The sequence below is a fragment of the Caretta caretta genome, chromosome 4 (assembly GCF_965140235.1).
Source record: "Caretta caretta isolate rCarCar2 chromosome 4, rCarCar1.hap1, whole genome shotgun sequence".
Classification (NCBI taxonomy): Eukaryota; Metazoa; Chordata; order Testudines; family Cheloniidae; genus Caretta; species Caretta caretta.
In genome coordinates, this window is record NC_134209.1 from 39,699,761 (window position 1) to 39,722,564 (window position 22,804).

The following is a 22,804-nucleotide window of genomic DNA, read 5'->3' on the forward strand; positions in this document are numbered from 1 at the left end:
TTCTTCAACACAGCCAGAGAAGATCTTGTATCTCAGCGAGCTTTTCTCTCTGTGTATTATGTCTCATATAACTGCATCTAAACTTACATGCACATATATAAATCACTTTCAAACTACATAGCCCCGAGATGCTGAAGATAAAAACTGCCAGATGGGATCACTATTAAGGCACATCAGCGTTTACGCCTAATGTCTTTGCCAGTGTGTCCATTTAAACATTCCACAGTGATAGCTGAAGGGTTTTACAGGTGTTCTCCATTATTATCCTATGCATACTGACTAGTGGCAAACGCAACCACATTTGTTAGGCACCAATCTGCAGAAATACTTTATTTAATAAAACTCTTTTTAAATGACTGAAATAAAGGGAAGCGCTCTTTAAGAAATATATCCACCATGCACTAATAAGTTGATTCTAGCTTCTCTCACATGAGCATGGGCATTGCCTTATAGCCAGGTGACCTTACTCCTGCCCTTAAGAGGTTCTGGTCAACACCCTCCAGACATCCAAGATCACAATCTGACCCTGTGTATTTAAAGTGACTTCAGCTGGCCATGAGGCATGGTATCTAAATATTCACCTTTTCACTGGACCATCCCATGCCTGCAATGAAGGCCAAGACCAGTGTGCAGAGTCCTCCTGATCCTGGGAAACCAAAGTACAGGCTGCCAAAAACAGCAAACATGGACAGGCCCAACACAAAGTATGCTCTCTTCCATACAAGAGATGCCTAGAACCAGGGAAAGGAATAAACAAAAGTACATTTTTATTTAAAAAGATTGGAAAAAAGCTTACTTAGATTCATTAAAACAACAATAAGAAACCGCACCAAGATGGAGGAACCAGAGCTTCCAGGAATGATGTAAGCTATGAGGATGTTTTGTTTGTTTATTTTCTTTTTTACTTCTATTCCTATGGAACTTTAATTTCAGATGTTCAATATTTCCTTTGTTCTATCCATCAGAAATCTGTGTGTGCAAAGGGTTTTTGTACCATAGGATTCTAAACATGAAGTTCTATACAAACAATCTTACTTAATGGCAACCACTGAGTTAGCAGCATTTAATCATCTGGTTGTTTCCGTAATGTGTTCTTCATGTCAATAATCAAGAGACAAAGGATGAAATCCTGGCTCCAGGTGAGTCAATGGGCGTTTTGCCATTGACTTCAATGGGGCAAGGATGTTACCCAATATCTTTTGGGCTATTTTATAATCTCATATTCCTCTAGTCCAAAGGCATTATGCAAACTGTAAACAAATTTCTGTCTACTTAATCTTAGAGCCAACTACAGAGGTCTTATGTATTTTAAAATAATGTAATCTTAATTTTTATTGAAGGAAACAAATACACAATACTCTTGAATGTTAAAATATTATTAAGAGTATAAGAAACCAGTTAAACCCAGGAAACTCAGCACTATCATTGTCACTTTGCTCTTAGTTCAGCATATTGTGCCCATTGCAAGCAACTCACATAAAAAGGAATGTTCTCTTGTACATATGTGAAGCACATCAATCTAATTGATGTTCACATTATTGGCTGAAATCGGGGCCAGGTTCTATTCCTGCTGAGCGTGAAAACTCCCAGTGAGGTCTAAGGGTCTAAACTCCCAGAACACTGGAGGATTATGAAATCACACATCATTACCCTAACAGCAAACAAGTAATCCATTATAACAAATAATAAAAATTCACAGGATTCACAACCGTTGGTGCTAGACACATTCCATTCTCTATGAAGTCATATCCATACCCATTTAGAGTTAGGAAATGGATTGTATAGTTCTCCTGCTAACCAGTCTCTACTCTTAGCGAGATACCTTAGGTGCTATCTTTTCAGAAAAGTTTTTGGGTTTTTTTACCTGATCATTACTTGGAAAATATTGAATAAATACTCCTAGAAGCCCACCAGCTACTATGCCAACTGCAACCTCCAGGACCCCTCGGAGGACATTGTAAAGCGTGGAACCTGTTCGTGAACAGTAAGAGAAGAGGGCTTAGACACAAGTATTTATGCACAACCCCTCTGATACCACCCACTAGTCACCATCCCTTCTTCAAGAAAAAATACAGAAAGAAGCAACCAAAATGTTGGACAAGAAATAAGGGGATTAGCGTAGCCCCCAGATTCACGGTAATGTTGTAGTTTTAAACTATATGGTGAGAGCTTCTGCTCTTCTGCACAGAGGCGAGAAAAGGAACAAGAATTCAAGGGCTCACATGCTATGCATGGGGATGGAAGTATGCTGAACCGCATGCTCTCTCTGCAAGATTGCAGATATTCATCTGCATATGGTTGAGACTTTGGTCTTTTCTGTGGGGGTAGATCAACCCCAAGGTAGGGGCAGAGCTGAACATGGGAGGCCTCCCTCAGGCCCCTTGGAGGAAATCAGTGTGGGAATTAACAGTGCTCACGACGACATTGATTTTCCCTTCTGCTTTCTAAGAAAGAGATTCACGTGCAATCTGAATGGAGAGAATCATTGGCAGCATGGCTTCTGAGTGAGCAGTGCTGTCAGGGGAAGGCACAGAAGAGGATCAGCACTGACACGCCAGGTCTTCTCACAGGTGCCCCACAATCTGACATGATGTCCCCATGAACCCTTGGATACCATATTATTTCTATATGACATATTCTGCCTCCTATGTGTGGCTGTAAACGCTTCCCCACGATGGATGGTATCTGGAGCTCTGAGTTCATACTGGGAAGATTTAGAGACATTTTCACCTTGTAGGGTTTTTTTGGGCAGGGAAGAATTTCACCTACACAGTATGGAAGTCACATGCATGTCCTAAGAAAGTTAAGTTACTTTTTGAAACACAAAATTACTAAAATATTTGATTTGCAAACACTTTCACCAGATCAGCCATTTGTTGATTTCTAGCTACAAATATTGATGATATAGTATTTCTTAGGCCATGTCTACACTACAAAATTAAGTCAACCTAACTTACATCGGCATACAGCCGCCACAGTAATTACATCACTTGTGCGTCTCTACACTTTGCTCCTTGTGTCGGTGGTGCACGTCCTCACCTGGTATCAATTGTACTTTCAGGGGCATTGTGGGACAGCTCCTGAAAGCCAGTAACAGTCAACGTAAGTAACACAGCGTCTACATGGCCACTATATAGATTTATCTACCTCGACTTTGACGCTATGCCACTCATGGAGATAGAGTTATTAAGTTGGCATAGTGTGACACTTACGTCGGCAGGAGCAATATTTAAGTGTAAGCACTTGCATAGTTAGGTAGATGTAAGCTGCCTTACATCAATTTAACTCTGTAGTGTAGACCAGACCTTAATGTTGGCTTATGTTTCCCCTTCACCGCTAAACCTCCTCACTTGAACAAGTCACTATTCTTGTTGCCACTTAAACAGGCTGCCACTTAGAGATGCATTCAAAAATTAGTTCAGTTTATAAAGCACCCAAATTGGGTTCATCAAAAGCGCTTAGTGCTGACTTAACTCTGCTCCCATTGAAGTGAGAGTTCTACCACTGACCTTGATGGGAGCAGAATTAGGCTAATGCCGAGTACTCGGAAAATCCCACTCCTAATTCACAGCCCTAAAACATGACTTCAGGTTTGTGCTCTAACTCTGCCTTATTTACTAGTGAAGATAAACCTTAAGAGACAACCTGATTTATGACAGTGGCCTGGTTAACAGGTTTTCTCATGGGATGAGCAACAGGGAGAAAGGGAAACGTACACAATCCTTATAGGGATGAGATGGTGTCATAAATATAAAGGGAAGGGTAAACCCCTTTGAAATCCCTCCTGGCCAGGGGAAAGCTCCTCTCACCTGTAAAGGGTTAAGAAGCTAAAGGTAACCTCGCTGGCACCTGACCAAAATGACCAATGAGGAGACAAGATACTTTCAAAAGCTGGGAGGAGGGAGAGAAACAAAGGGGTTTGTGTCTGTCTGTAGTCGTCTTGGCCAGGGACAGAACAGGAATGGAGGCTTAGAACTTTTAGTAAGTAATCTAGCTAGGTATGTGTTAGATTATGATTTCTTTAAATGGCTGAGAAAAGAATTGTGCTGAATAGAATAACTATTTCTGTCTGTATATCTTTTTTGTAACTTAAGGTTTTGCCTAGAGGGGTTCTCTATGTTTTTGAATCTAATTACCCTGTAAGATATCTACCATCCTGATTTTACAGGGGGGATTTCTTTATTTCTATTTACTTCTATTTTTTATTAAAAGTCTTCTTGTAAAAACTGAATGCTTTTTCATTGTTCTCAGATCCAAGGGTTTGGGTCTGTGGTCACCTATGCAAATTGGTGAGGCTTTTTATCCAACATTTCCCAGGAAAGGGGGGGTGCAAGTGTTGGGAGGATTGTTCATTGTTCTTAAGATCCAAGGGTCTGGGTCTGTAGTCACCTAGGCAAATTGGTGAGGCTTTTTACCAAACCTTGTCCAGGAAGTGGGGTGCAAGGTTTTGGGAAGTATTTTGGGGGGAAAGACGCGTCCAAACAGCTCTTCCCCAGTAACCAGCATTAGTTTGGTGGTGGTAGCGGCCATTCCAAGGATAACGGGTGTAATATTTTGTACCTTGGGGAAGTTTTGACCTAAGCTGGTAAAGATAAGCTTAGGAGGTTTTTCATGCAGGTCCCCACATCTGTACCCTAGAGTTCAGAGTGGGGGAGGAACCTTGACAGATGGCCATATAGGCAATCCTTACCCTATCATCAACAATCAGCAGCTGCAAATGATGACAGGTGGTAGGAAATTTAACACAGTGTGCAGCAAATTAGTGACAGTGACAAGAATAAGAGCAACCCACTTCCAACACGCCACTTGGAAACTCTTCCCCTAAGACAGTCAGAGAGGCTTTCAGGGCACAAAGTTTGCAATTATAATCTGGGAAGTTTTCTATTGTATTAATCAACTGAGACATTTCCCCACCAATACTTGTTTTGGTGAAAACCAGTTATTTGATTTTTTTTAAAAACACAGATTTGACTTTTTTTGTAAATATCACAGTTTGTCTAATATCTGCAAAGAAGAAGATGATCCACCCAAATGACTCTCTAACATTACATGGGAAGCAAGAGTGAGGGAAAATGCTGATGGAATTGCTTGTCACACCTACGTGTTCAGAATTATAAATTAATAAAAATAATGGGGACAGAGAGTCTTAATAACTTCCTGAAGGTCACACAGCCAGTCAGTGGAGGAACTCGGAACAAAACTCAGGTTTCCCAGGTCCCAGCACATACTAATATGCTTTACTGCATATCTCATTAGCATCAGCCACTTGCTCTGCACATGGGTAATTTCACACATAATTATTATCTGAGTCTCCAGTATATAAACCGAACCCCTATAGATTTATCACTAATTGACCATAACAGACGGCAGATTCCTTATCATATTTTTGTATTTGCCCTGGATTTTGCCATCGATGGATTAGGTAGTGTACCTGAAGAGAAGGCCATGCCCAAGCATGTGTTGAAGCCAGTGATGGCCAGGATGTCATCAACGCTGCCAGCAGCCATTAGCAAGGTTGGGACACCCTTTTCAACACCATACCCTCCTGCTTGCAAGATCAGCATAGAGGGGACCACAACAGCAGGAGAGACAGCACCTAGAACAAAACTAAACACACAGAATTTCATTCATCCCTTCTTAAAAATAAAATACTCAACTGGAAAATCCCCTTTTAATTACGTCTGTGTAAACCTACAGTCCACTTTTGTCACGTGCCCAAGTGGGTGACATTAAAATAAGGGGCTTGATGGAACAAGATGAACAAACTCCCTGTCACCACAAGGAGTAGAGGACATATCCGATTCTAACAGCATGGCTACGCTATAGGTAGCTCTTTAAGGGGAAATTCTGAACTCCAGTATTTCTACGTACTAACAGAATGCCTGCTACAACATTTCTTTTTGCTCCTAAAGGCCCTCTGCATTCCAGACAAAGCCCTCAGGATTCTACCACCCCATTGTTCTTTTGTTTATGTTAACTCTTCACGCTCAAGGGCCCACATCACAACCAGCATCCCTGCCAGTCTAATGCAGTGAGGCTAGATTCCCTTCCTTGCCTATGAACACCTTCCCCTCAAACCAGCCATAGGGCATGGTATAGCTTTCACAGCATTACACCACTGCAAAACACACAGGCAACTAGTACTGAACCCATGTCTTCTGCCTGGCAGTGCATGAATGATGCACTGGGCTAGCTGTAGCATTCTTTAGTTCAAGGGAAGATCCTAGCAGGGAGATAGGCAGCATCAGCTAGAATTAAGCCATTTTGAATTTTTACAGAGGAGAAAAGAGAGTAAATTACCCTAATATAAATCCCCATTGCCATGGCAAATGCATCAGAAAGTGTGCAAGAACAGCAGCTGCGCATGTCTCAGTGAGGCAGGGCCCGAAAGAAAGCCTTAAACAGACGGCCTTTAACTTCTTCAGAGCCTGAAATAGAAATATATTTACACATTAACAACATAACCCTTCAATTTCATAAAGAGGAATGCAGCTAAAGATCTGCTCTGGTTTATTACTGAAGTCCCAGTGACATGGTATCATACAGTACAGTCTATTGTAAAAGCTAGGACTTAGGACATTTAGTGGGTTGAGCCCATCTTTGAATTAGTCCTAGCTTTGGTCTCCTTTGGTCTGAAAATGACCACATCACGGAGGGAAAAGAATTCAAATGCTGAACTTGACAGCCCAACTGTGTGTAATGATGTGCCCAAACACAATGTTTAAAAGCCCTCTTGAATGTCTTGATAAAGAATAGGATGCTACATTGAAAAACCGACATTTTAGAGTGTAACAATAGAAATGATGCAACCTGAGATTTTCTGGGACTGACTATAAGTGAGTATTCTCAAGAAAAATCTTGTGTCATGTCATGATGGACACTTCCTATCCAGATCTTATCTTGACTAGGAAAAGTGTCTGAGTTTACATAGGCTTAGCTAACACGTGCAAGTTACGCCTGACATATCCTCTACTTCTGTTCAAGTGTAGGAACAGGACAACACCTTATAGCTTGATTTTAGCTGGTCAAGTTGTAAACCAGGCAGGAGCCCCCCTTTTTTATTCCCCTCTTTTATTAGCATTGGAGATATCAAGTTTCGTAGTGGCTGGGGACGGGATCATAGAAATATCATGGGATCTATTATTTATTAGGACCGATGTCTGCTATCTTTTCATCTAGGACAGCTGGACTCTTCTTTACAGTTAATATCCTCACATAAAAGAATAAAAAAATATTACTTGTAGGGTTTCCTTTCACCAGAGTGTCTTATCATAAAGGAGATTCTCTTCTCTTCAGTGTCCTGGATCCCTGCATTGTTTATTTTACTTTTTTCTCCCTTTGACTGATCTCTTAGCAGAACAATAGACTTTACAGGAAAACTTACTACACAAATGGAACAATTTACACAACTTGGCAAATCAAGATAAAGTGCATGTAACTGAGCTGTCTGGCTCACAAAACAGAAATAATTTTATTTATTTAGTGGGGAAAAAAATATCACAAAATGGAACGCTCACCAATCCTATATATCCGGCTGAGAGGGTACAGATATTCTTAACCTTCACTAATATAAGAACAATATCGTATTGTATTTTAAACCACTTCTAACAGAAACAAGGCTATAAAATGCAAAACTTATGAGATTTAATAGTTTGGTACAGTACTGATTTCAAGCAAACAGCTGATCAAATATTTTGATACTGTTAGTGGGTTGTTTGTTTGTATGTTTTTACACCAGAAACATTAGATACCGTACCTTTGGATCAAGGCCAAGCCCAGCTCGGACCAAGATAATGGAAAGGGCAATATTTCTCAGCGCTGCAGACCACTTTGGATTTATCTGGACTATGTCACTGATGAATGGGGTATTTCGGATGAGAAAACCTGCAAGCAACATCCCTAAAAAGAAAGCAAGCAAGCATTTCTTGATTGAGTTGTTATTATTGTATTTCAGTAGCGTCTAGAGTGAAGTCAGAATTTTTTGTGGAAAACTTCAATGAGAAAATTAGGATCTGCTATGCTGGGACAGGAATACGTCTCTCAAGTGTTAGTGGCCTACTTGACAGATGTTACTCTAGAACCAGAGAGATTAAAATTGAAAAATTAGAGGACAGGAAGCAAAGAGGAAACTGAGGAGGAAATTAAGAGGTAAAGGGTATTGGAAGTGATGTGGTTTGACTGACTCATACCAAACTGGTGGTAGATAATATTGTTATTGGTGAAATGTTGGCGGATATGTCCTATATTAAATGTAAATTTGTCATCAACAGTAAACTAAGTGAAATTTTAGTCAGCACATAAATTTAAGAAGTTCTGTCTGAGGTGGTCATAGCTACGTAATTTGATGGCTCTTGCAAAAATGTTTTTTTCTAATTTTTCTAATTTCCAAAGGGAATTAGCAGTTCCACTGATCAACAATGCCCCATTTAGGCCTTTTTTACATTACTGTTATTACTTGCATTTCCGTAGTGCCTAGAAGCCTCAACCAACAATGAGCCCCCAGTGTACCAGGTGCTGTACAAACACATAGGCCCTATTTTCACTAAAGATTTTTGTTGTGCTGTAATTCACTGATTATTAAGTAACTCAAGTTGGCTAACATCACTAAAAATGAAAATGTAGACACTCCACAACCAGCTGGTCATGGTTCATTCCACAGCACAGCCCAGGATTAGAAGCCACATCTGATTCTCAGTCCGGTGCCCTATCCAGTAGATCATACTGCCGCCCTGTCAGGGGGTCAGTGCTGTCAATATGAGTTTTATAATCGTATCTTATGTCCTGCAATCATGTGCTGAGAAATAGGATTAATAAAAGCAAAGAAATCTAAAGTCATGCATCATATGAAATTAAGAAGTGAGATACACAAAACAATCAGATGGGCAGCAGGAAGAAACATACTGAGACCTGATTTAAAACCCTGTTTTTCTTAAACAAGCAAACCCACTGAGCACACATGGTACTGGTGACAGACATCAGAATTAAGACCTGCCATCCAAGTGCAGCCCATTCTAGACTACATAGCCCACCATGAACGTAGGCAGCTTTATGTCTTTCATAGAATCTCAGGGTTGGAAGGGACCTCAGGAGGTCATCTAGTCCAGCCCCCTGCTCAAAGCAGGACCAATCCAAAAACTAAATGCTTAAGTGCTGCATTTTTTTTTAACAGAAGAAAGGAAGCTTTTGCTGCTCATTGGGGGGTAGTTTAATTACGTTGATGGGAGAGCTCTCTCCCGTTGGCATAAGGCGGCTACACATGAGATCTTACAGTGTTCAGGTGCATCAATATTCCCGTGCTCCTGTAAGGTCTCTCGTGTAGACATAGTCTTTGACAAGTACTCAACAGCCAGGAGCTTCCATTGGTCAATGGGAGCTGAGCTTGTCTGAAAATCTGACCCCTTATCCATGTGCCTAAAGGGGAGTGATTGGGTGCAGACTGAGCTCCTTTGAAAATCTGGCCTAAAATATATAGTATGTGTAAAAATTAAATCACAGATTTTTAAAATTCTTATGAATGCAACAGTCACATGGGAGCAAACAGCTGAAGTTCCTCCTATCTTCTATTTGAGCCACAAGGAAAATTCAACCTTTTGCAAATGCTTGTTTTGCAGTCTCCAGTTAGATGGTTTTGCTACTTGAAGTGCTTTGCAAAAAAGGTATTTTTAAACACAGACTTATCTTAGGGCCTGAACCGGCAAACATATAATTTTGTAGCAGAGCTTAACATTTATCTTACGAAATATAAAATCATAAGAAGATTTTGGGAGGGGGGGGTTCAATACTGTGCTCATGTTGCTCACAGACTGCCTGCTGTGCACCGACAGGCCTTGGCTATGGCTTGTATTTGACCTGGAACAAGTCTACCTGATAGCTACTGTTTGTTCTTCTTCCCACGCCCTCTAGGAGAAACAAAGGCAGCACCAAGATGTATTTGTGCTTCACTGTGCAATCACAGCAGCCTATGGGTTGGCACACTGGCTACAGTTTCTCTGTGTTTCTTTTGCCATGTTAGGGTCACAGGACCTGCATAACTATGGGGTTCATAGCCCCTTAAGACCATCTCTATTGCGATACTCTCCTTTAATCTATGCAGGGCTGGCATAAAGACCCCCTTCACAGCACAGAGAAGATCTGCAATATGACCCCATGTAGTTGATCTGCTGGCAATTGCACCACCCAGCCTCACTGTAAGGGTTAAGTAGTAGGAAGTCATCTGCATTGGACCGAATTCCTTCTAAAAGGGATAAATCAAAGGCAAGGACGTCCATGAATGAATACAGGTCCTTGTATTTTTATCACCATTTTTCATGCGAAAACAAAGAACATTTAATATTCCCTTCTCCCTCCTTGATTCCTAGAGTTTTTCAGATTTTCCTCAAATATTAGGAACCTTAAGCATGAAGATTGTCAAAAGCATCTCATCAGGCATGTGCTATCCTGCTTATGCTTCTGTTCTTCAGCATTACCCACCTGACAAGTAGTTTTGTTCCCAAATCATAACTTTTGAGCAAAGGAGTAGTTTACAAAAAGTAAGAAGAACTGAAATGGTCAGAAACAGTAGCTCAAACTTGCTTTAAAAATAAAAAGGGGTTGACTTTGCAAAATTTTCTTTCTCCTTTCTCTTATCCATTTGAATCTCTTCCTACTTGTGAATCCAAATTCTTGCAAAACAAGTTCACTGTCTAAAGGTTGCTATACCTAATGCTATATGCCACTTCATACAACATTGCACTTCTATCAATGCAGTTCTCTCAAAACTGAAACACTTCATGAAATTGTATTGATTTCACCGACATTTAGAAAAAAAACAAAACAAAAAATTCAGACAAAACATCCCATTTCACAACATCTCATTTTTACATCTTTGGAATGAAACTTTTCAATTTTTTGTTTTGAAACCACATTTTGTTTTGAAGTTTTTGTTATTCTGTATTATATTATATAAAGGAAAAAAGTCATAATGGAAAGAAAACGTTTTGATCAACCCAAAAAGGAATTTTTTTTTGGAATTTTTCTTCCTGGAGAATTTTGAAATGTTTGGGTTTCATTATACTTCGAAACTAAGGCACATTTTAAAATCATTTGTGATAGGGGATTGTTGAGTCACAGGTGGGAAAATCTGAGCCCAGGTCAGCAACCATGGTGACAAGCTTGAGTCAAGACAGACAAAGGGGGAAGAAACAGTCTGCTGGGGGAGGTGGGGGAAGGAAAGAGATTCTTAAAGTACTAGAAACTTCCTTTTGAGATATATGCAAGACAGCTTAATAGTAACACTCTTTGTATCATGAATTCATTATTATCCTGAAACCTGGTGGCCTAGGGGTATGGATCTCACTTTCAGTCCCAGAAATCCTACATTCAAATTCCAGGGTAGCCACAGTGGCAGGAATGAAAGTTATAGAAGGGATATTAAACCTTGTGCATTATGGCTTACAGCCAATCTTTATTAGAGATGAGGATGAGACTGATGTGTGGGCAGATTACCCCACACCTTCCTACGAAGTATTTGGTATTGGCTACTGTCTGAAGCAGGACACTGGACTAAAGGGACATTGGGTCTGATCCTGTATTTCAATTCCTATGTTCCTAAGCAAAACTATGCAAGAATAAAAAGAGAAAGAATATATCACACAATACTTACCGAGAAGAGGAGGTAAAGGAGGAAGTGTTGGTATTCTAATGAGCCCAAAAATTTTACCTCCAATGACAGAAAAAAAAAAGAGAAACAGAATTCCAAATATGTTCCCGCCCGGAAGACACTCACTGCCTGTGATGGACCACACCACAGCCCAAACAAGTATTACTGTTGTAACTGGAAGAAGACAGGAAAAATATATTTAATAATCTCTAAGGAATAGCTTAGTTCACTTTAGAGTTACATTTGTAAATGACAGGTTTCAGAGTAACAGCCGTGTTAGTCTGTATTCGCAAAAAGAAAAGGAGTACTTGTGGCACCTTAGAGACTAACCAATTTATTTGAGCATGAGCTTTCGTGAGCTACAGCTCACTTCATCAGATGCATACCGTGGAAACTGCAGCAGACTTTATATATACACAGAGAATATGAAACAATACCTCCTCCCACCCCACTGTCCTGCTGGTAATAGCTTATCTAAAGTGATCATCAGGTGGGCCACTTCCAGCACAAATCCAGGTTTTCTCACCCTCCACCCCCCCACACAAATTCACTCTCCTGCTGGTGCTAGCCCATCCAAAGTGACAACTCTTTACATAATCAAGTCGGGCTATTTCCTGCACAAATCCAGGTTCTCTCACATCCCCCCCACCCCCATACACACACAAACTCACTCTCCTGCTGGTAATAGCTCATCTAAACTGACCACTCTCCAAATTTAAATCCAAGTTAAACCAGAACATCTGGGGGGGGGGGTAGGAAAAAACAAGAGGAAACAGGCTACCTTGCATAATGACTTAGCCACTCCCAGTCTCTATTTAAGCCTAAATTAATAGTATCCAATTTGCAAATGAATTCCAATTCAGCAGTTTCTCGCTGGAGTCTGGATTTGAAGTTTTTTTGTTTTAAGATAGCGACCTTCATGTCTGTGATTGCGTGACCAGAGAGATTGAAGTGTTCTCCGACTGGTTTATGAATGTTATAATTCTTGACATCTGATTTGTGTCCATTTATTCTTTTACGTAGAGACTGTCCAGTTTGACCAATGTACATGGCAGAGGGGCATTGCTGGCACATGATGGCATATATCACATTGGTGGATGTGATGAAGTGATGAAGTGAGCTGTAGCTCACGAAAGCTCATGCTCAAATAAATTGGTTAGTCTCTAAGGTGCCACAAGTACTCCTTTTCTTTTTGTAAATGCTTTTTTGGGGGGAGGGAAAGTATTATCTGCTTGATTTTAGAAATAAAACATTTAATGTCAGTTTAGTTACAACAATCTTTGATGTTCTTTGAGCTGGAGCTCTGATTTTGTTGGTGCTAAAATATGACATTAAGTCATAATAGTGTATGCACCGTACTTAGGACCCTTTGTTTTCAGTTTTTATTTTATTTATTTTTTCCTGGGAATTTATCAGTGTTTATTACCACAAAAAAAAACAAAAAAAAACCCCAAACAAACAGGTGAAAATCAATGCAAAAATTATTAATTATTTTTCTGGGTAAATATCGGGATTTATTTTGGTGGATGGAAAGACAGGGGAGAACAGTATTCAGTAGATTAATGCTTTGAATTCCGTTCATCAATGTGGTTTGCTGCAGAGCTAAAACAGAACTCAGAACACAACGCCACCTCTGAGTTTAAGAAAACAATACATCTCTAATCCCTAAATACAACTTTTCATTTGAATAAACAGTTTACTGTTGTAGACTTAGAATTATTAGCCTATAAATATTTATATGTAATAATTGAGCCACACCGTTTGCAGTGCATACACTCAACTGCATCCTTTTCTCCTGCTTTTGTTTTTTTAAAACTTTTGAATACTTCCTTGTGTTCTGAAACATATTCTGACAGAGACTTTCATTTTCTTCCCATTTTAGTATGTCGGATCTTTAGATCGTGATCTGCTAACAGCTTGAAATGTTACGTGGTGGGCATGAGATTCATCAGTATGTTCAGATGGGCACACACTTCGGAGCTTGTGTGCGTGCCTGTTGGTTTACTGTGTGTATCTTCTAGACTAATACATAACCTTACTTCAACAGGCAACTTTGCCTATACACACAGACTAATGTATTATCATAATACATATATCTCATGCAGTGTATTATATTTTCCTAATAAAACAAGTTATTTTTTATATATTTGAATGATACAAAAGTAGGGTGAAAATTGGAAACAACTGAATAATACCTTTTGTAAAACTTGGGAATTTTTTGGTAAAAATCAGTTTAAACTGAAAACGAAGAGGCTTAACTGTACCGCAAGGTGCTGAGCGAGCATCTGTCCCTGATACAGAGAAGCACTTAAGTATGTGCTTAAATTTAAGCAGGTGAGTAATCCTATTAACACACATCTTGCCTGTATTGTGACGTCTTCAGCTGCTTGATGAATGCACCAGTAATCTCCTACCATACACTCTGGCATGGCTTACTGCTGTTAGAGTATAGCTCAAGTTTCATTTTGAAAGAATAAAAGAAAATTGCAGCGGGGTAGTTTTATGCACTGGATTCTTCCACGATGAAAACAATCCCTAGCAATGGGGTATGCACAGGGGGTCTCCACACAACCTAACGCAGGGCAGAGAGTTTCCCCTGATACATCAGTCAAGCAGGAGAAAATACAGATAGTTCATAACCTGAAGGTATCTTGTTCTTCCAGGCTCGCAGCTCTGATCTGCAATCAGCCGGGGAGAGCAAGCAAGCATGGACACAAACAGAAGATGGAAGAGGAGAAAAAAAAAAAAAATCGCAGAATGATCCATCCCTGCCCTCTTGCACCATCTCCACACAAGCATTCAGGGAAGTTACTGCATTTTAGAGTTGGAGATTCTTCTTCTTGTGACAAGGCCCAGGCAGCCAGGAGAAGGAGGCAGTGGGGTAATAAATGTATGAGCCTGTGAATCCAGAGTGGCAAAGCATAGGATAGAAGGCTCTCACATACATGAGTGCCTTCATTTGGGAAGCTCTGCAATCCTTGGCCAGCCCGGAATTTTTATCTTGGACTTCTATAACAGGCCAACCTTTCTATTGAATGGGTCAATCTGCCTTGGGGCCAGGATCCTAGGCTTGCAAAATCTTAGGTATGTAGTGCTGGACTGAGTCCTAAGTAACAGAAGAAGGTTCTTCTGCAAACTAGTGTATTCATGACCTAATTTCAACACAAGCCATTTATTTTGCCAGAAATGTAATTATTTATAATCTTCTTTACAGTTCATTTGTGGGTGAGAACATTCAAACAGGATGAAGAGCTCATGTTTCTGATGAAAACAATTTCTAATATGAAGATAAACCATAAGACAGAAGGAGCTGGGGGTGGGGCAGGAAAGGCACTAAAAATGCAAGTCCTTGTTCTACATAAAAATTCTTCCATCAGTGCACCTAAAGATTTGCCTGACAGGTCAAAAGTAACAGTCCCTTCATGTTTCTTTACTGTTTACAGAAAAGCTGTCAGCTACCACATCTAGAAAATGAAATGTTGGCGTGTCTACTCTTATGTCAAAGAATTAAACATTTTGCATAGCCTGTCCCTTACATACCATTTGTCACTGTTCGGGCAAGGAGGCCTTGAGGAGGACAAGCAAATATTTGCCTCAGTTTCCTTGGAGGCTTTGACTCTGTCAGCGGTTCCTGAAGTTGCCTTGCACGGTTGTGCAATAGAGCAGTTTCTTCCGTTTGTGCATTTCCATCTGCACCTTTGCAGTCCAAGATAGTTACCTCCTGAGTTAAAAAACAATAGAGCTTTCTCTGAAGCAGCATTGCGTACATTTGCAATGAGCTACCCAAGGACTACATTTACTAGAACATTGCTAACTGTAGATCAGGGCTTCTCGATAAATTTGTACATAGCGTGGAGTCCAGTTTAAGAGAGATTTGCTTGTGGACCAGCTGCCCTTCCATTCTGCCACCTGCCAGTCCCAGTCACATTTGCATAACATCTCTGTGGCAACTACAGAAATTTACTACATGGAAAAACCAACATTAGGAGTGTAGGTCATATTTTCAAGCTGTTTTTTAATGCAACTTTAGCAGCTGAAAAAACAAGTAAGAGGCAGCAGCTGCTGCCCAGTGAACTGCCTGTGGTCCACTGTTTGAGAATTACTGCAGTAATCTTAACTCCACCTGAAAGATTTCTGTGTGGGTGATGGGTCTTTGTAATATGTAAATTAATTCACCTGACACTTTAAACTGAAGTCAGGACCACTGATTTCGGGCAGCTAAACCCACAAAGGAAACACTTTATAGAATATACAGTAAATGTCAGAAAGGCCCAAATTGAGGGGGTACAAGTTCCCCTTGTAAAAATCTTCAGTATTTTAATGAAGTTGGAGAAAGGAGAGCTGCCCTGGGTAACCCTGTACTAGGAGAGGCCTGAATACAGATACAAATGCAATTACCTGAGTTTTCTGATTCATGGGAATTGTGCCATTTCCCACCTGTACAGACAGCTCTGGGTCTTCACTCTCCTCCACAATATCCTCCTTCACCATGTTGACAAACCTACAACAACAAAGATTTTGAAGAATAAGCAGAAGCAAATCACACCACGTATATTCGCCTGTTTCAAGACTTTTTTAAAGTCATATTTCTTTCTTTCCCCATACAAAAGAGAAAGCCTCATAGACACCAATAACTCTGTACATTACATATTAGAAAGTATGTAATGAAGCTTGTGTCCATGAGCATCTAGTTTATATCTATTTATTCTGTTAAAAAAATTACATTAGAAGAACATTGTTGAAGTTGCAAAGTCAAGACCTCAGAAGTGGAAAGAGTCAGAACTATGTTTGTCTGTGCAACCTTAAGTCATCCCCCTTGTGTGTATGATTCTGATAAGTAATTCTCCCCGCAACTCCCCCGCCCCACAGGACCAAGAGGAGGAAGAGAATCAGATTTTCCTGTGTCCTGTCTGGACTTCTAGTTCTGCATGAATCACGAGTATATGATGCAGGGGGCTCAATGGGTCCTGCAAACATGCGCAGTGCAACTGGAGCTTTCAGAAAGTTAAAATCAAGCATCAAACTATTTTTAATAATGTGCAGCTACAAATGGTGCTTTTCCACAGCCTAACACTTGGCCAAATTTTGGTTGTATTTCAAGGGGGTAGTGAAGGGAACTTCTGCCAACTGTTAAGTTCCCTACCCCAAACCATGTCAGAGCTATTTAACAAAAAAAGTCCTTAAGAATGACAGAAACCCATCTGAATTAAGATCTCAACTATCTATTGATCTGTCTGGGTTTTTATACTGTCCTCATCAAATGTGGCATCTGAGCATCTTAATACAGTAGTTACCTAATTACCAACAAACCAGCCTGCAGGATTTCTTAATTTTCTGCAGCACTCATTTTATTAAGCATGCCATCTCATGCACCTCTCGGAACAGCCACCAGTCAATAGGCTGGCACAGTTAGCTTTTGTGGGGGGTGGAACATTCCATTAGAATGTTCTCTCCTTCAAAACAAACAACAAAAAGAGGACACTGACTCTGATAGGAGCGACGAGAATTCTCCCAGTGCTTTCAACAAAAACAGACGGTTCAAAATAACCTTGTCCGCTCTCTCAGTCTCTGCTGGTATCTTGACACCTTCCCCCCCTAACCCAAGAAGGGGTGGGTGGGAAGGTGTCTCTGCATCACTGATGGAATGCAGTAGATATCATCACCCCACTCCAACCTTCAGTGTCCAACAGCCAGTCTGTTGGGGTTGCTCCTTAATCACTTAGGAGGAATTCCAGTTCAGCTAAGCAGCACGCTACCTCCCTTCTCAGAGGCTGAAGACACTTGCCTCAAGGGTCATTTGGTCCCCTGCAATTCCAGAGAAGAAGACGACAAACTCAGGCAGCATAAACGTGTGCTTGTTTGCACTGTGTTTTAGGGCAGGGGCTGGCAACCTTTCAGAAATGGTGTGCCGAGTCTTCATTTATTCACTCTAATTGAAGGTTTCGCATGCCAGTACTACATTTTAATGTTTTTAGACGGTCTCTTTCTATAAGTCGATAATATATAACTAAACTATTGTTGTATGTAAAGTAAATTAGGTTTTTAAAATGTTTAAGAAGCTTCATTTAAAATTAAATTAAAGTGCAGAGCCCCCTGGACCGGTGGCCAGGACCCGGACAGCGTGCGTGCCACTGAAAATCAGCTCGCGTGCTGCCTTTGGCACACGTGCCATAGGTTGCCTACCCCTGTTTTAGGGTAAAGGTAGGAACATGACGGAGCATGGCTCTCCCATCGCACCCCATGTGAAGCCCAGTCCTGCCAGAGGACCTTTTCCGATGAAGTGGGAGACCTATCACGGAGCTCTGATCCCCTCTTTTACACCCCTCTCCCTGGCGAGGTTCTGTGGGCTGAAGTCTCTTTCTACTTAGCCCTTAAACATGGATATAATAATTAAAAGCCCAGTCCTGATCCCACTGAAGTTAGTGAGAGATATGTCAGTGCATTCACTGGAAGCAAAATCAGGCTCTAATGCACATTTACCCTATTTTCAGTTATCTAAACCAACGGGCGTTCCACACACATCTGAAGATAAGGTTTGAATCAAATTGTTTGCTAACATTGGTCTCCAGCACGCTGAAATTGTACCCACTCTCTGTTAACAGCTACTTTCTGCACGTCAGCCCTTGGGGCGTGAATGGCAGTTTCTAGAAATCTATCAAATTGTTTTGGCTGAATTTCTGTCTCAGTCGAAGTGCCACTCAACTCAAAACTCCGGCTGGGCTGGAACGCAGACCTTTGAGCCAAGAATTAGCCTTCCTCATGGTACAACGCTATAAATGAGTTTGTAACTCCCAGACTCATCCATCAACTCTCATTTGTCATGTTAACAACCCTGGGAAGACTGACTTGATGAACAAAGACAGATTGTTCTATTACTTTATTAGGAAACTGGGTGTTTGTGTTGAACTAGTCAAATAGGAAACCTACTTCAAAGGCAGCAAAGACGTACCTGAAAATATATGCAGTTTTTATATGCCTTAAAATAAAATAACATTTTTGCTGCACCTTTGTTTTCTTTTTCCTTTTGTTTCCATATTAACCCATTTTTTTTAGTTTAGGATGCTGGCTTCCTCCAGCGTCAGCATTTGTGCCACTTTCTTTGGTCTCTCTCTGTAGACCTGAGTTGTTGTGGACTCTTTTGCATAATTGATGTTTCTGTTTTTATTCTTATATTGGGTGAAATATTAGCCCCACTGAAGTCAATGGCAAAACTTCCATTGATTTAAATGGTGCTAGGATTTAATCCACTAGTTTTAATGTTAAATTAGAGAATATTAAGTAATAGCATTTTTGGAAATAGGTAAACTTTACCAATTCCTCCCCTCCTCTCCCCTTCGATAATTTCCACCATAACTCTTCAGTGACGGAATTTACTAATATTGCTATTTTCCACTAAGGCAGCTTAAAGGCTCTGAATTCAAAGAGAAAAGAAGACATTGGCACTGTGATTAAGGCCTCAACCTGGCAAGGTGGGTTGTATGCATGGGCTCCTGAGTCCAAGGCAGCCCTGTGTACTTTGCAGGAGCAGGATTTAAGTTACTATTAGACAACATGTAGATGCCCTAACTAACGTTAACGATGACCCTGGAACAGTTTCTAGCAGACAGGAGTCCACCTCCCGATGACTCTGTTACAACATGCCAGGCTGACAGTGCTCTCAGGGGAGAAGCCAAGAATTGATGGGACAAGGAGACTGAATTACTACTTAGAGGTGATCCCTCCAAACTGGAACCGAGGCACAATGGATAGCTCCCCAGGCTCCCTGGCTCTCAATCCAGTATTAAATTAAGTACAAGGCATTCCCTAGTATGGAGGCACGATTTCAAAACCAAATTAGGCTCCTTCAGTTCAGTCTCGGGCATTGAATGAATGAGCCATTGCCAGAAATCACAGAAGCAGGATCCAGGCGCACACCGTCTGGTCTTGAGAGCAGCGCCTCTCTGATCCAGTCCCCCTCTGGGACACACACTCCCTCTGGTGAGGGGTGCACGACCCCAGCATTTCATCCGGGAAGGGGGAAGAGAGGGAGGGACGGTTGCCGCGGGCAGCCGGTGCGTGTTTTACCAGCGCTGCTGCCCCGGCCGCTGTCAAGCCAGAGAAAGCAGCAGACAACTCACAGCCATGAACCAGCCTCGCTCAGGGCCGGAATAAAAACCCAGTCATCCCCGGAGAAGGCAGCCAGGCAAAGGCACCGTCCCCAGCCGCTCTGCTGAGCCGGGTACGTCCCCCCGCTCTCCGCTCAGCCCGAGGGGCGCCCCCAGCCCGCTGCAAACACCTACCTGGGAGCCCGCAGCAGCTCCTGCCGCCCACTGATGCCGGGGCGGCCCACGCGGGCAGGACTAGCGAGGGGCCGGGCACACGACGGTCCCCGCCGGCCGCGGCTCCTCCTCCTCCTCTCTGGGCCGGGACCAGCCAGCAGGCGGGGGGCGAGGGAGGCGGAGACCCAGAGCTGGTGCCTGAAGCCCCCCACCTCACCCCGCCGCTGCAGGGCTGGTCGGATAACGGGCCCTGCCCAGCCCCGCCCGGAAGAGGCGGAGACAAAGCCGCGGACGGGTGAGGCCGGCTGGGAGCTGCGAGGTGAGTCAGGGTGGCTGGCAGCTGCGAGGCGTCCTGCCCCCGCAGCATCCCCCAGGGACCAGCCGCTGGCCGGGAGGCCGTGGCTCTCTCTCACCCGGGTAACCAGCTGAGCGGGTTCTCTCCTCCCAACCCCAGCCCTGTGTCTGCCGGAATGGGAGTCAGGCCTCTGGGAGGGGACGCGCGGGAAATGCACATGTAACCCACCTGCGTACGGTACAGCGAAGCGGCTAAGCCCAAAGAAAGCGACAGAAGCGGGGGTTGGGGGGAGAAGAGAGGGCTTTTCAGTTGAACCCTGCAGGGCGTCAGTGGGAATGCAGGAGAATGAAATAACTGCAGGCAAGGATCTCAAAACACTTTCCAGAGACTGTAAAAGCGACAAAGAGTCCTGGGGCACCTCATAGACTAACAGACATATTGGAGCATGAGCTTTCGTGGGTGAATGCATAATGCATCCGCCAAAGTGGGAATTCACCCATGAAAGCTCATGCTCCAACACGTCTGTTAGTCTATGAGGCGCCCCAGGACTCGTTGCCGCTTTTACAGATCCAGACTAACACAGCTAGCCCTTACAGAGACTGGCTAGCAGAACCTCACCTCCACTCGGTGTGACGGAGTGAGACCCAGGAGTTCTGTGACTGTCTCAAAATCACACAGCAAATTAGGTGTCAAACGGCTAGGACGCTCAGCTAGATTTTAAAAAGAAAATAGGTTACAACCGGGCTGTTCGTCACTCTCATGGAAAAATTAAGGCAGGTCATGCATTTTCTGTCACCCTTGACTTTTGCTTAAATCAAGTTTTCCATGGAAAGCGTCTGTTGAACACGGAACATTCCGACTAGTCAATTTTGGGTCTAAACATCTGGGTTTTCTGTTCTGATGAAAAGTCAAAATTTTCCATGGGGGGGAAAATGTCTGCATAGCTCCATAAAAATATAAACATAGCTCAGGTTTAAGTGATGAATTTTGGAACAGGCATGCACCCATGTAAGCCTAGAAAACTTCAGATTTCATAATATATTTCATATTGGTGGTGACTATCTTATCTGTGAAAGATACTTCTAGCAAAGACAAGGGACTGGGACTTGGACTATCTGGATACAATTCCAAGTTCTGCTACCAGGTTCTCATATGACCACTCTCTCTACCTCAGTTCATCATTGGTCAAATGGGGATACTACTACTTCTCTACCGCACAGGAGTGCTTCCAGGATAAATTCATTAATATGCAGCTGGTTTCAGCTACTACAACACCAGGTGGCCTAAGGACATTGATTGAGAACTCCAAGAGTTCAATGACCTCTGCATTTGTCAACAGAAAAAAAAAAAAACCACACACACGAAACTTAGATTTTTTATTTTCAGATTGGGCAACATGAGCTTCCACAATGCTGAGCTAAAACAGGAAGCTCGCTCCTCTTCTCACACAATATGCCATGACCACTATCACAGCACAAGGACTTTGGCCTTGATGATAAATTCATAAACGGTGGAAACACTGTTTTGCCATACTGAATTTGCAACAGTTGGGTTCAGATCAGTGAAGTCTAACCCAGTCACTTTGGTCTAGGTTGTTTTTTTGCCCTAATTTTAACCAGTCCCCCTTAAGAGGTCTTTTTAATTGGAGACTGGAGGAAGATCTGTCAAAACCCCACTTCATCTGTACGCTATATCCACACAAGCCAATGGGGTTGTTTTGTGTCAAATATTTCAAATATCTGCTGTGCAGAAGATCAACCATGATTATAGAAAGTATAAACCTCCTGTCCCCCTCCTGCCTACTAAGCATTACCTATTTTCCAATTAGATCAAAGATCAAATAGTATATTACCGCAGTATGTCCCTTTGGCAGCCATTCCTATCTTAATGCAGGTATGACTCCATGCGTATAAATCCCTTCCCACCAAATTCCCAGTCAAAATACCCGGTTTTTGAGACCGTGATCTTTACGCACTGCCAGCTGGCACCATGCAGGGGAACTATCCGAGTCTTAATGACTAAGGAACCTAACCTTAAAATTTAAGGGGAAAAATATCAAGTGAATTTAGTGCTTATAAGAGATGCCACTTCAACATACTGAATTCCTCTAACTTTAATTGGACCTGCACATTGCTCAGCACCTTTCAAAAATCAGGTCTCTTATTTTGGTGCATGAGTAAAGTTTAAAAGGAGACGTAGGCAATCATCACATCCACATACCAACACCCTCCCATACCTTCGCCCCCGATAGATTTGTATCGGTGCATAGCCATGCTTTCTGGAGATTCCTTTTCAAACCTTTGCAGCAGCAATTTTTCTTTAATAATTACAGAGCAATTATTTCTTAAGCAGCTACATTTATAGGCATTCATAGCTGAAATAGTGTAATGGCAGGGTCGATTTTTTTTACTTCGATTGTAAACTCTTTGGGGCGGAGAGTATCTTTTTGTTCTGTGTTTGTACAGCACGTAGCACAATGGGGTGCTGGTCCATAATTAGTGCTCCTACGTGCTCCCCCCCCCAAATCATAATAAATAATAACTCAGCTACAATGGAATGAGTGTCATTTTTGCAATGTGACTGAACTGGCTGTTTTTAGTAGTATTTTACCAT

General features: G+C 42.0%; 1 protein-coding gene across 2 annotated transcripts in view; it reads right to left on the reverse strand.

The window, feature by feature from the left end:
- Window positions 1–20,493, reverse strand: part of LOC125635345 (sodium/hydrogen exchanger 9B2) — a 31,351-nt gene extending 10,858 nt beyond the window's left edge. The window contains exons 1-9 of one of the 2 annotated variants that reach the window (XM_075127550.1): window positions 20,420–20,493; window positions 16,037–16,139; window positions 15,179–15,359; window positions 11,642–11,812; window positions 7,757–7,899; window positions 6,301–6,428; window positions 5,432–5,607; window positions 1,865–1,971; window positions 582–731 (exon numbers count right to left, since the gene is read on the reverse strand). In XM_075127550.1, the coding sequence (XP_074983651.1) occupies window positions 582–731; window positions 1,865–1,971; window positions 5,432–5,607; window positions 6,301–6,428; window positions 7,757–7,899; window positions 11,642–11,812; window positions 15,179–15,359; window positions 16,037–16,129 (1,149 nt within the window). In that variant the 5' untranslated portion in view covers window positions 16,130–16,139; window positions 20,420–20,493. Of the gene's footprint in view, window positions 1–581; window positions 732–1,864; window positions 1,972–5,431; window positions 5,608–6,300; window positions 6,429–7,756; window positions 7,900–11,641; window positions 11,813–15,178; window positions 15,360–16,036; window positions 16,140–19,917; window positions 20,188–20,419 lie in introns of those variants that run through there. The other variant, XM_048846941.2, reaches the window with a different exon arrangement.
- Between the last annotated feature and the right edge of the window lie 2,311 nt (window positions 20,494–22,804).